Source organism: Pongo abelii, chromosome 13 (assembly GCF_028885655.2).
Source record: "Pongo abelii isolate AG06213 chromosome 13, NHGRI_mPonAbe1-v2.0_pri, whole genome shotgun sequence".
Taxonomy (NCBI): Eukaryota; Metazoa; Chordata; class Mammalia; order Primates; family Hominidae; genus Pongo; species Pongo abelii.
Window position 1 is genome coordinate 92,407,940 of NC_071998.2, and position 14,635 is coordinate 92,422,574.

Consider the following 14,635-nt stretch of genomic DNA (forward strand, 5'->3'; position numbering starts at 1 on the left):
CATATTGCCTTAAACTAATAGATTATTTTCCCAGATCTAGTTTTCCAATAACAATTGCATTACTATTTTAAAATATCAGAGATCTAAGCACATTTAATTTGAGTTACAGGACATCAACAAACATCAACCTCTGATTCATTTCATGTCTCTTTTATAAGCCAAGGCATTCTGTAGTTTATCAGTGGTAGCTTTTTTTCCCTTATATATTGCTATGATTGCAAACTGGAATATTTTAGGTCAGGTAGAACTCTAAGTTTATTTCTACAAATATGGGACTCTCAGTGTATGATACTGGGTTAAGTAGAAACCATTTTTCCCTTTTAAAGTTAAGGCGACCATTCTCAGTCCTCTTGCCGTTCTCTTGCTGTGACTTCCTTCTTACAGTAAAAGATCGAAGACATTCTTCTGTGAAGGGCAGGAGTGTAGGAGCTGGTGAAGGAGAGACTGTCCAGAACTTCCCGCTCATGCAGTCCAAGTCTCTAGTGCAGAAGCTGTAGTGCTCCTCAAAGACCTTGTAGCTCAAGGACTTTCCCTAGCTGCAATATTCCAAGGATACTGGCCTTATATCTTGAGGTTGGTGCCAAATGACCCCGTGGATGATGGAGGTCTGAACCTTCCTCAAGTGAGTCATGATGAGCTTTCTTGGGGGACCGACAACAACAAAAACACCCTTCTCCTGTGGTACCGCATCTCTGTTGAGTACAGACTCCATGGAGATAATGCCAAGGAGTCAGGAATACCATCAGAGGAGGGGTACTGTGAGTTTACTAGCAGACCAAATGAGAACTGTTACTGCTGTCAACTTCTGTGACAACAAAATGAACAAAAAAGAAAGGTAACCTTTGTGGTGTCAGCACTGTAGTAAGCAGAAAATCTGTAAGGCTCCTAAGAACATCCTGGTTACTGGCAGCCATTTCTTTAAGACTTTATATAGCATTAAAAACTAAGAAAGCCCTAACCGAAATACTACTACCCACTTAGATATTGCTGCAGTCAAAATTTTTCAGTCCTTGTGGACTTCTTGTATTCTGGTAACCTGGTACTCACAAGCCAAAATAATGACAGTGGCCTATCTTCAAACAAGTGAAATTTCAAACTTGCTGAAATTTTATTACAGATGCCTAAATTTATTAAAGATTAAATATAAGCATTAAATCAGAAGTTCCATGGGTCTGCAGTTGTGGACTATAATAATAGAAAACAAGGCCGGGCATGGTGGCTCATGCCTGTAATCCCAGCACTTTGGGAGGCCAATGCGCATGGATCACTTGAGGCCAGGAGTTCAAGATCTGCCTGGCATACATGGCAAACCCTGTCTCTGCTAAAAATACAAAATTAGCCAAGGGTGGTGGCTCATGCCTGTAATCCCAGCTACTCGGGAGGCATGAGAATTGCTTGAACCTGGGAAACAAAAGTTGCAGTGAGCCAAGATTGTGCCACTACCCTCCAGCCTGGGTGACAGAGCAAGACTGTCTAAACAAACAAACAAGCAAACAAACAAAACTCAGTTAATAGAGATGGTCTGCCTTCATCATGGGATCAAAAAATTGCCAATTTTTGGGCAACATTAAGTCTTACCAATTTGGCAAGTAATATAAAAACTGAAAATGATGGCTGTAATGTCAACAAGGGCCAAACAGAAAACTACCAAGTAAATGACAATAGTTGGGTCCAGAATGCATCTCCTGAAATGGCTGAAAACAAATTCAAAGGTCAAACAAGTGTTTGCTTGGAATAATATGGGCTCCCAGGGAATTCAAGAAACTGGAAAACACGGAGGAAAAACCAAACTACAAGGAGATTTATTTATAATACATCATCTAATAATGAAACAAATTTAGATTACTCGATGCAGCCACCTATTGCCTTTTCAGAGGAAAATACGCTACTCATATTTGAGTAGAAATCTTGGAAGAACCAGATTTGGATGTTGCTCTACTTTCAGGGCCAGATGATAATAAGAATGTATTGGCTGAAGCTGGGTCTAATCAAGATGGAGGTGATGTTAGAACTTCACATGATTTTATAATAAGTATGGTTTGATGCCTGGCACTTCAAGTGACTTCAAGTATGAATTGATACCAGATACTTTGATTTCAAATATGGATTATTGCCAGAATCTTGGCCAAAACAAGAAACTTGGGAAAATGGTGGATCATTTGTGTTAGGTTGTTCTTGTGTTGCTATAAAGAAATACCTGAGACTGGGTAATTTATAAAGAAAAGAGATTTAATTGGATCATGGTCCTGCAGGCTTTACAGAAGCATAATGCTTGCATCTGCTTGGCTTCTGGGGAGGCCTCAGGAAGTTTACAATCATGGCAGCAGGTGAACGGCGAGGAGGCATCTCACATGGCGAGAGAGGAGGCAAGAAAGAGTGGGAGGACGGGGAGGAGGTGCCACACACTTTTAAACAGTCAGATCTCTTGAGAACTCAGTATCATACTCTCATGAGGACAGTACCAAGCCATGAGGGTCCACCCCCATGACACAAACATCTCCCACCAGGCCTCACCTCCAACACTAGGGATTACATTTCAGCATGAAATTTGGGCACAACAAATATCCAAACCATATCATCATCTCTAATCATGAATAAGTTAAAATGCCATCATTGTAGCTATGCAGCCAAATGCAAACAAACACTAAAAAAGCACTTGCTTATTCATACAGGAGTGAGATCATTTAGCTGTGATTTTTTACACTTGAAGAAAACATGTAAGAAAACATTTCTTGGTGCATAAGAAGGATAAAAATGCAAATGTATGGTATGTAAGATCATGTTAGCAGCCAGTGTTGCAGTAAGTCATGGATCTTGACCCTATGGTTTTTGTGTAGACTGTACCAATAAATCACAACCAGGAAGGCCAGAAAGTGTAGATGAGAGACAGGATACAGAATCCCTCATGATAAAGACTATGAGGAGAATGAAGTAGGAGAAGCTGATGAAAAGCGGGTTGATGATGGAGATCAGAATGATCCATCTCAATGAGATGAATTAGCAGATGTTTGTATGTCTCTAGATATTTAACTGACCCACTATATTCCTCAAGGATATTGTATTTGGACATAATACAAATTGACAGTTTGGAATGTTGAACTCAAAGTCTTGCAAAATGTGGTACATGCTAGATGGTAGTTATGTTGCTATGAGAACTATATGATCAAAGCCTTATAGCAAAAAAAAATTTTTAATATTTGCAAAGGACTGTACAGCAAACAACCATGTGGTTGAATTACATGGAGTCCTCATATATTCAGTTGGTTATCAAACTAAAGTATTTTTTATTTATGGGCTGTACAGTAACCATTTGGGTCTTACGGAAATATAGTACCTGTCCTTATAGAGCTCACATTCATATGCTACTCCAACATGACTGAAGAAATTCATTATGGAAGTACAGTGACAGTTGACCCAATCACTCAGTTTATCAAACTCCCCAGGCTAGCCTGTACTAATAGAGTTATGTTTCTATTTTTATTTTTTACTTTTATTAATTTTATTTTTAATACAGATTTTCAGTAAGGGGCATTTTCAACCTAATTGGTTCTATTTTCTTGTATTTTCCATTTTAATTTGCTTCATAACTTAAACCAAGGCTCTTCTAGTCTTAGTTATTATGTCTCAATTATGTGCCAATGGGCATGTTTTTAAGAACTGAAGAGGTAATTTATTGCAATGAACTAACTGACTTCCTCCATTCCTTCTTTCCTTTTTGACATGAATTTTACTACCCCACAAATGAAAAATGATGTTGCAAAGTTACTGTGGTGAAGTTGAAAAATATCACTAAAATGATTATAATTTAGTATTAATTTTCTCCTGCTGCTCTAATCTGATAAATTCTTACTATATAGTGTTTTCTAACATGGTATTTGGTTTTAGGTATCTGTCACTTTGGTGCTATTCTTGTTTGCCTTTTCTTATTTTTGCCAGTGTACTATACCTCAGTCCTATTTAGAAGACCTGATGGAAAGAAAAGTCATGTAAATAATAGGTAAAATGATTTGTTTTATGATTTATCCACCATGTCCAGTTTGGTTAGCTTGTTATGCAGTATAAGTGAAATATCAGGTTTTTACCCTATGCTCTTTTTAATCATTAAAATTAATACAAAATGTATGTGGCAGTTAGGGGAGACATTCTGCCATGAAAATTGAGAGAAGGTCCTGGTATAGAGATTTGCTTCTTTATTTTCTAGGAATATCTAGTCTTCTTAGAGTTGACTGGTCACATCTGGAATGAGGTGCTTCCTGAGAAATCTCTGGATTTCCTTCCAAGCATGTTCCTGTGCAGCTGCGTGTGGGATCACCTCTCCTCCCCAGTGTAACCTCAAATCATGGGTCGTTGAGGCACAGCACAGAGGAGAATAGGGAGGTTCTATCAGGTGGCCTGCCCCAGGGTAAGATAGCAGGGTCCAGTTGTTCTTCCCATGTCTCTTCAGCTGTTCTATGGCTTGTTCAGCATGTGCTTTGCTGTTGATAGTCTTATCACCTTCTCCTACAATGAAGAGGAATTGCCCCTGGGCCTCTTCAATAGGAAACAAATATTGACTGGCCCCAACTTGAGTTGTCTCAAAAGTGCGATAGAGCTCTAGTAACCCCAAGGCATTGATGGATATTAATTGTGCAGAATGGGGAAGGGGCTGATGGATCTGACCACGATACACCTGTGGAATGCCAAAAGGAAAGTTGGTCCCATTAATAAGTACCGTGGCTGTGACTTGCTTTAGGTAAATAGCCATAGATAGTCCAATCTGTACTCCTTGACATACAGAGACTACCCCAACGCCTGAGCCAAAGACCTGAAAAAAATAATAGAAATGAGAAATTATTCTAGCCTTCATTTAGGAAAACTCCACAATCTCAAACAACCAAAGAACTTCACTGGCTAATGAGAACAAAGCAAGTATTAATCCTACCCACATCCCTAGCTATAGAGTTCTGGAATATATAATATGTATTCAAAAGAAATACTCCAAAAATATGTCAAGCTTTACCGACTGTATATTATGCATTCAGTATTGTGTTAGGTTCTGAGTTTAAAATGCCCTAAAGAAATGCAGATGTCGTGGGGAAAATAAGAAATGGCACATGACTATTGTGAATAATGTGGGTCAGGGTATAGATGATTGGTACACTTTCCTCCCTTCAGAGGAAAGGGCACCTTGTAGGAAGAGACTGAGAAAGAAAGTGAGATCAGTAGGATAGAGTTGAACAGAGGATTCTAGATTTGCTTTGTTTTTTCCAAAAGTTTTCTCATTGTGGAGAAAAATGTCATAAAGGAGGCTTGGCTCAGCTTCCTCCCTCATTGTCAGTCATCAAATAAGCATCCTTAAATGATCTACCCTACGGCAAGCACTGGGAGTCACAGAGAGAAAAGGAACAATCTCTTGTCATTAAGGAACTCACTGCCAGATGAAGACACAGGAGGAAAAAAAAACACAACAGATGATTGGAGCATCATAAATTCTATGATATAAGAATGCATATAGGCTAGACTGCCAACCCAGATTAGCAGGGAATAAAGGCAGGATCAAAGAAAGGCTGTCAGAGGAAATGGGCTACAAAACAAATGAGTCTTCATATTAAAAAATGAAAGCCAAGCCTGGTTAACATAGTGAGACCCCATCTCTACAAAACTAAAAAATTAGTTGGATATGGTGGTGTGTGCCTGTAGGCCCAGCTACTCAGGAGGTTGAGGTGGAAGGATCACTTGAGCCCAGGAGTTCAAGGCTTTAGTGAGCTATGATTGTGCCACTGTACCCCAGCCTGGGCAATAGAGTGAGACCCTGTCTCAAGAAATAAAAATAAAAAGAAAGTCAACTAGAAGGAATGGTATTCTATGCTGAGTATAGCAGACACTGTTAGTTGCCTACACAGGAGCCATTCTCCACAATTTCAAAGCTAATATGACCTTGATTTTGTGTGGCATAGCAATATATCCAGCCCCCAAGGGATAAAGTCTGATGGATCCTAATCTATTTCCCTTTCTCAGCCTCTCTTCTAAGGCCAACATATTCTACTAAGGACTTTTCTTTCCCCCCGTGCAAAATGACACAGAATCATGAAGAGAAAGCCTATGTTTATGATCATTCTTTTCAGACTAGGATGCTGGCCTGTTGACTTAATTCCTGAAACTGCCAGAGTCATTTTGTGACCTTCAGAGTAAGGCTAGAAAATTGCAGAAATATCAATCTAATCTCCTTGATCAAAAACTACACCAAGTTTCTAAGCCAAAGTTTGAACCACGTATCACCAAACCTGTTATGTAAGAGAATAAGATACCTTGTGTTGATGTTTAAGCCACCATCAGCCACTTTTCTGAGAAATGTAGCCAAAACATTCCTAATGTATTCACCATGGGAGAAACTCATGCAAAAACTGAGAGGCAATGAAGAGCAAGGCATTTAGAGGAACCACAAGTAGTTCTTCATTATTTTAATTTAGAGTATAAGGTGGGAAATAACATAATAAGTCTGAAACAGAAAACACCAAGTTTATGGTGCATAGCTTTGAAAGATATATTAAGCATCTTCAGTTTTTTTCCTAACAAAGGAGGAAAATTAGGACAAATTTTAAGGATGGGCATAAGATAAGACTGAACAAGTATGCAGAAGTCAGATCATAGGAAGTTTTGTCTAACATGCTAGGAAGCCTGGCCTTTATCCTACAATAAATACGGAGACTCTTAAGCAAGTGAGTAAAATAGTTGTGTTCTAGGAAGGCCCATTTTACAACTCTGACTTGCATAAATGGAGGCAGAAAAGCCATAGCTTAATGCACTGATATAAGCAGGAAATAATACTGTCCTGAACTAAGGTAACAGCAGTAAAAATGAAAAGGAAACTACATGTTCATGAGTTATTTTTGAGTATTGAGTGTATTGCTCCCAGTTACCAATTTGGTTGGGAATTCTAAGGAGGAGTTAAAGAAAATTGTTCTTTGTGCCACAAAATAAAGCTCAGAGTCCTAGAGAGAAGCATCACTTTTCTAAAACCTTTGTTGACTTCCTGTATTTATTTTAATTGATCTCCTACATTTTAAAGGCATTTTATAAACCAATGTTTGGGATATTTTCCCTACTACTTAGAAACACATGAATCAATATACAACTCATGCCAAGCTGATGAAAATGTGAGAAATTCTTAGGGTAAGAGGGAAAAAACAACTAAACAAATGGAATGAGTCATATATATTCTCTATTTCCTACCCCGTATATTTAACAGGGGTGGCTTGAATCAATTAAAAGTTCCTTTCAAGCTCTGAAATTCTGTATTTTTTTAATTTTAATTTTAATTTTTTATTTTTTATTTTATTTTTATTTTTTGAGACTGAGTCTCATTCTGTCGCCCAGGCTGGAGTGCAGTGGCACAATCTCAGCTCGCTGCAACCTCCACCTCTCAGGTTCAAGCAATTCTCCTGCCTCAGCCTCCCGAGCTGGAACTACAGGCGCCCGCCACCACACCCGGCTAATTTTTGTATTTTTAGTAGAGTTGGGTTTTCTTCATGTTGGCCAGGCTGGTCTTGAACTCCTGACCTCAGGTGATCTGCCCACCTCGGCCTCCCAAAGTGCTGGGATTACAGGCATGAGCCACTGTGCCTGGCCTAATTTTTATTTTTAATTGACAAATAATAATTATACATATTTATGGGGCACAATGTGATATTTCAGTGCATATATACATGGTGGAATGAACAAATCAGGATGATTAACATATCCATTACCTCACAAACTTACCATTTCTTTGTGGTAAGAACATTTAAAATCTAATCTTTTAGCAATTTGGAAATATACAACACATTATTATTAACTACAGTCACCATGCTGTGCAACAGATCACCAGATCTTAGTCTTCTTGTCTAACAGAAACTTTGTATCCTTTGACTTACCTTTCTCCCCCACCCCTCCCAATCCTATATCTTAATATATAAGATAGAGAATGACAGTTATGGTAAGGAAAGATGGGAACTCAGAGTGGATTTGGCTATGAAAGATAAAGTAAAAGCAAGTATAACATGAAAGAACAAAAAAGCATGACTCAAATCTGTGCAGGCTTTTAAAACAGTAACTCTTGTTACAACTTCTACCACAAAATTTGGGATCAGGAAATTATGAGTTCTTAGAAGTTACTTCAAATCAACACATAGAGAAATAAGACCTGCAAGAAAGATCTCTGTTCTATCATCCTGCAGAAGAGACAATGTGAAGTAGGTTTAATGGAATTTCCCCAGAGTCTAGGGAAAAAAATCTGGTTTCCAGGCCTGGATTAATCATTAACTAGCTATCTATGTGACACTGGCAAGAACAGTGATGAAAAAGTCATGCAGCAAATATAAGGGGAACAAGGCAAAGGCAGTGAAAAAAGAAAATCACATAACCTCTCCACTTCTCATCTAAGCCAGGAAGGAGGCTCATAATGATAATATTGACTGACATTTCAAGGGCAGTTCCATTATATGCATCAAAAATAGCCATTTAAAATGTTCACTACATCAGTAGATTGTCAGTAATTGTTGCTTATCTTATTTCTGCAAACCTGATTATATCTTGGTGATCCTTATATAAAAAACCATGTAGTATGGAGATTTAATTTTACTTCAATTCTTATTAAAAAAAAATAGACGCCAAGGCAGGTGGATCACTTGAGGTCAGGAGTTTGAGACCAGCTTTCCCAACATGGCAAAACCCCGTCTCTACTAAAAATACAAAAATTAGCCAGGTGTAGTGGCACGCGCCTATAGTCCCAGCTACTCAGGAGGCTGAGGTAGGAAAATTGCTTGAACCTGGGAGGTGGAGGTTGCAGTGAGCTGAGATTGTGCCACTGCCTCTAGCCTAGGCGATAAAGCGAGACTCTGTCAAAAAAAAAAAAAAAAAAAAAGAAAGGAAAGAAAAAATATTGGGCAATTAACAAGGTTTAATAAACTCCAACTCTATCCCATATCATAGTAGCAAAGCACATGTTTTAAAATTTTAAAAGCCATATGGATTGGAAAGCACTAATAGTATTATGTCTAAGGGCTCATAAGTAACTAAAAATTCAGACTCATTCTTCAAAGAAATACAGATTATCTGTCCAGTTAAGTATAGTGATGAGAAAAATGATAGCTAGTTAATAATTAGAGCTATAAGATAAGGCTGAAGCAGTATGTAGAAGTCAGATCATAGAAAGTTCTGTCTAACATTTGTTCATCTTTGAGTGCTTAGTATTGCCGGGTTCTATGATAAGCATTTTGCATGCATTCTCCTTTTTTCTTTTCTCTCTCTTTTTTTTTTTTTTCCTTTGTCACCCAGGCTGGAGTACAGTGGCAGGAACATGGCTCACCGCAGCCTCAACTTCCCAGGCTCAAGCGATCTTTCCTCCTCAGCCCCTGCTAAGTAACTGGGACTACAGGTGCCTGCTACCACACCCAGCTATTTTTTTAGTATTTATAGAGAAAGAGTTTGGCTATGTTGCCCAGGCTGGTCTTGAACTGTTGGCTTCTATTAATCCTCCCATCTTGGCCTCCCAGAGCGCTAGAATTACAGGCTTAAGCCATCACACCCAGCCAGTCCCTTTTTAAAGAATAACCATAATATCTTATGACTTCTCTTAACTTCCAAGTACGATTCTCAGTGAACTTGAAATTCTATTCATGCCCATGTTATTTATAATTCACATGATTTATTTCTCATCCAGTGTCTTTTGCTCAGAAAGACAAAATGCATAGGAAGTTAGCCTGTGCACATTGTAGTATCAAAAGGCACAGGCTTCTGGCCACGTGTCAGATCATGCCACTGCACTCCAGCCTGGGTGACAGAGCAAGACCCTGTCTCTTAACAACAACAAAAACAAAAACAAAAAACCCGAGGGACTCAAACCTACTGAAAAGGCAAAAATTACCTTTGGATGTCTCAGGAGAAAGTTGGCAGCCTCCTCAAAATATTCCAAATCTGTTACTTCTGGTTTGGGGGGCAGGTCTTCATAGTTATGGTAAGCCAAGGCCAAGGAGGCGAAGCCACGACTGGCTAGGAGGCTGGCCCGAAATTCAAGCAGCCCACCCAAACCACCAAACAAATCAATTACCCCTGGGAAGAGACCCTCTCCTGAAAAATAACAAAACAGAATTGTACATGAAGAGAAGGTGTGGAAAAGATAAGAAAAACTTGAAAATACAAAGCAGAAATGCAAATGATAAGATAATAAAAGAAAAGATAAAATAAATAAAGAAAATAAAAACATGAGAACACAAAGCAGAAATGCAAAATTACATTCAAATGTAATTTTGAAATTAACATTTAAATATTCAAATATAATTCCAACACTTTTAGCCTTCTACCTGGGGCAGAATTAAGGCCCATTGAATATATAATGGGACACAATATCTAGACGTTTGACTAGGAACTACATTCAGAGACATATTTACTCTCTGCAGCTGAGGAAATGGGAATTCACGGTAGTTTCTATACTCTTGTTGTAAAGAAAGGCATATAAATTAGGCCAGGGCTTCTTAACCTATAAAGAAGTATACAAATAAGCTCTAGGAAATCCATGAAGATCCTGAAATTACAATATATGCAAAATATGGTATATATATATTTATAGGTGAATTTTACTTATGAGAGGTTCCACAGATTTAATTTAGTTCTCAAAGAAATACATGGTTCAAAAAATTTTTTAAAAATGATTGTATTAGCTAAAATCCTGACTTAACACTGCTCTGCTACATTCATTTGACTATACAGTGATGAAATCTTACACTTAAGCTTATGTAAATGATAAGCCCTTTTATTCAATAACACCATGTTCATTTTCTGCAGGCTGACACATGGTAAAAAGTAGGGACGGCCAGATTATCATTCTACACTCACTCCTTATAGGCAGCTTTTTTCCAAAATAAAGCAGAGCCCACACACTGAAAGAAACTTACGATGCATTGATTAGGGATATTCTATTCTTTTATAAGTGGTTTTAACTAAGACAGAGTGATGCCATCCATATTTGAAAGGAGTGGCTTGATTTAAAGGAGTACTGAGAATTTTTAAAAATTACTATAATGAAGTACAATGAATAAAGAATAAATAAAGTGATGTTGAATATATCTTAGTTTTAAATTATCATTTGCATAAATGAATAAAGATGTTTTTACCATCTGATTGACAAGAATGAGGGAACACTTAAAAGTACTGAGTCTTTTATCTTGGAAGAATGTTACAGTCAAGAAATATTTGTGATCTGACTCAACCTCCTTATAACCTCACACAACTCAGCTCTCTTTTGTTCCCCCTATAGAAAACACACTTGAAGCAGGAGACCCAGCACATGCAGTGTTCAAGAGGATTCACAAACAGCACACCCTAAACCAGCACATCATCCCAAGATGGAAGGCCTGTACCAATAAACAGATTTTTAACTGGGGTGGGATAATAGAGGCACAGCAATTTGTGCCATTTAATTCTTGGTCCCTATATATAATAAAGTGGTCTACATGCTATTTACTGGGTATTTTAAAAATTCAGATTTATCTGAACAAGTACATGGGTTATGGTGAATTTGGAAAGGAAAGCTTTTATTGCTTTTTTTCTTCTGAGAAATTAACTTTGCTTTATTTGGCCCCACAATAAACTCTGAGAAATGTACCAAAAGATGTTTAAACCACTTATTTATTGGTATTTGGAGATTTCTGTGGGAAACTATGAGTGTTCTGATAAGTTTTATAGCCATTAGGAAGCATGCTATATTATTAGATTCATGGAATAGTCTATAAATATGTAATATTTATGAAGCTAGAGGGTACAAAGTTTCTTGCATCCTCTATATTTGCTGCAATCTTTCAGTCCATCTCATCTCCAGCTTGTTGTGGCCACAAGGTAATAACCCATGCCTAAACTGAAACTCAACCTGACAGAGCCTGTACAAGGATCTGGGATACGGTTTCCATCACATCAAGATGAGGGTCTTCATATAGCTATAAGATTAGAGCTATAAGATAAGGCTGAAGAAGTATGCAGAAGTCAGATCATAGAAAGTTTTGTCTAACATTTGTTCATCTTTGAGTACTTAGTATTGCCAGGTTCTATGATAAGCATTTTGCATGTATTATCCTTTTTTTTTTTTTTTTTGCTTTGTCACCCAGGCTGGAGTGCAGTGTCAGGAACATGGCTCACTGCAGCCTCAACCTCACAGGCTCAAGAGATCTTTCCTCCTCAGCCCCTACTGAGTAGCTGGGACTACAGGTGCCTGCTACTACACCCAGCTAATTTTTTGGCATTTATAGAGAAAGAGTTTGGCTATGTTGCCCAGGCTGGTCTTGAACTGTTGGCCTCTATTAATCCTCCCATCTTGGCTTCAATGCAGAAAAATTTAGCATAAATCCAAAGCTATGTAAAGCCCATAATGTAGGGACTCCATAAACTATATGTAGTCACATTCTTAGACAAGCTTCAGAATTGTTGAGATGAAACTTGAGCTGGAGTAGAATATTACCACATTCTTGTTCTGACCCAAGGTTAACATTGATTGTAAGGCAGGAAGCAGTGCTCTAGGTATTATCCATATTTAAGTTAAATTTCTAGAGGGATAATGCATTTAAAGTGGAAAAACAATAATAACAATAACCAGAGTAATTCTACAAGCTATTGAAGCTAAATTTCTAGATGGATAATGTATTTAAAGTGGAAAAACAAGAATAACAATAAGCAGAGTAATTCTACTCACCTGGAGGGAGAAAGAGAGCTCCTCGAAGGCGGCCTTCTTGAACCTTAATTCGTGTGACACCAGGTGCCACATACCACCTCTCCAAAGTCAGGCTGGCCTTTGGAGCACTGGCAACTTTATTGTTCACTATTAACTCTAAGTCATAAAGTTTTACTTGGACCTGGAAAGGCCTATTCATCACATCTCTTTTCAACAGTCTTGTTAATAGCTTTTCAGGCTTCAGAGACCAGAAGAGACCCATGGGGTGGACTCCCATATAATCCCCTCCAAGTGAAGAAGCATGATTCAGGTCCACCTCACCGAATTCATTGGCCCTATAGTGGGCTTGAGAATAAAACATGTCTCCGTTTTCATCTTCCAGTGATGCCTGAAAACTCACCATCTGAAAGGGAATCAGGCCTGTAGCTCGGATATGCACTGGCTCATCAACAAGTGCACTCACAGGGGTAGCTGTCAACTGGATCATTTTTTTAGTGTGGCACCTGGGATGATTCTTCAGGAATATCTTCAGCAAAACCTCAAAACCTCAAAAAAGAAAGAAAGAGGAGCAGTAAAATAGAGATAAGGGTTGATGAAAGGTGAATTGAATCAGCATTCAGACCACTTAGGAGTCAGTTGTAACCCTCTAGTTCTTTAGAAACTTCCTGATATAGTCTTCTAGTACAAGACACCTGAGAGCTTTCAACGAATTTCTAGAAGACAGTAAGCAAGCTGACAAATTTTATAACAATAATGAACCACTGTTAAAGAAGCAGCAGCCAAAATATGCATGAATGGTATCAATACATCTAGGAAGATAACACAATCTGTTATACAGAAACTTTAAAAAAATCACGTACAATGGAGGATAAAAATAAGATGTGGATTTGAAAATATGGTTATTTATTGAACGTTTATATATATATGAGACATTTGACTTCATGCTAATCCCTTCCCCAAGTCCTGGAAACAGAATGCCTTGCATCCAAGAGTTTACCTGCAACAGAACATAAAAAAATAGAGGGATCATGGAATAGGAATACTATACAACCATGAAAAAATGAAACCATGTCCTTTGCAGCAACATGGATGCAGCTAAAGGCCATTTCCCTAAGTGAACTAATGCAGAAACAGATAACCAAATACCTCATGTTCTCACTTATAAGTGGGAGCCAAACATTGGGTACACATGGACAATGGGAACAGTAGACACTGGGGACTGCAAGAGGACAGAGAGAGGGATGGGGGCAAGGGCTGAAAAACTACCTACTGGGTACTTTACTTAATATCAGGGTGACAGGTTCAGTCATACCCCAAACCTCAGCATCATCACACAATATACCTATGTAACAATCCTGCACATATACCCCCTGATTCTAAAATAAAAGTTAAAAAAAAAAAAAAAAAAACCCAGAAGGATCTTCTCAAAAGAATGAGAAAAAAATCTTTGGAAAGAACAAAAGGGGTGGTGTGTGTACTGCTGTCTAGAGAAAAAACATCCATAGCTTTGTACTTAGGATTTACCCAAAGGAAAGCAAAACTAGAAGCTGACAGGCCCTTCAGGCACATAAAAGTCTTGCTGAGCTTTTTGTAACCTTTTAAAAATTAAGAAATGGCCATCTCCTTTTGATTAGCGTGAAGAAAGCCACAAGAGTTACCACTGTTCTCTCTCTAACAAACACAACTATCTGCGTAAACTACAAAATTAGTTTTGGGGTTGTTGGTTTTTTTTTTTTTTTTGGTCTTTATTGTTTTGTTTGTAACTCATTAGATTACTGAGAATGCAAAGAATCTACATGAATTGAACTCCAGCAAGTGACAAGCTGCTCCATAGGAAACAGGAAATTTTCTCTCCTACATGCTGATTTACAATTATGATAAAGCAGCAAAAAATAAACCCAACAGAAAAAAATAAGGAGAAATCAACAGAAAATTTAATGCACTTTTAATGGATATGTG

At 38.0% G+C, this 14,635-nt stretch overlaps 1 protein-coding gene and 1 pseudogene across 1 annotated transcript in view; one reads left to right on the top strand and one right to left on the bottom strand.

The window, feature by feature from the left end:
* The first annotated feature begins 269 nt into the window (after nt 1–269).
* LOC112134889 (zinc finger and BTB domain-containing protein 10-like) lies at nt 270–2,991 on the top strand (annotated as a pseudogene).
* BAAT (bile acid-CoA:amino acid N-acyltransferase) overlaps nt 1,924–14,635 on the bottom strand; it is a 31,087-nt gene continuing 18,375 nt past the window's right edge. The window contains exons 2-4 of the mRNA XM_002820049.5: nt 12,698–13,222; nt 9,884–10,086; nt 1,924–4,804 (exon numbers count right to left, since the gene is read on the bottom strand). Of these exons, the coding sequence (XP_002820095.1) occupies nt 4,217–4,804; nt 9,884–10,086; nt 12,698–13,163 (1,257 nt within the window). The 5' untranslated portion in view covers nt 13,164–13,222 and the 3' untranslated portion in view covers nt 1,924–4,216. The remainder of the gene's footprint in view (nt 4,805–9,883; nt 10,087–12,697; nt 13,223–14,635) is intronic.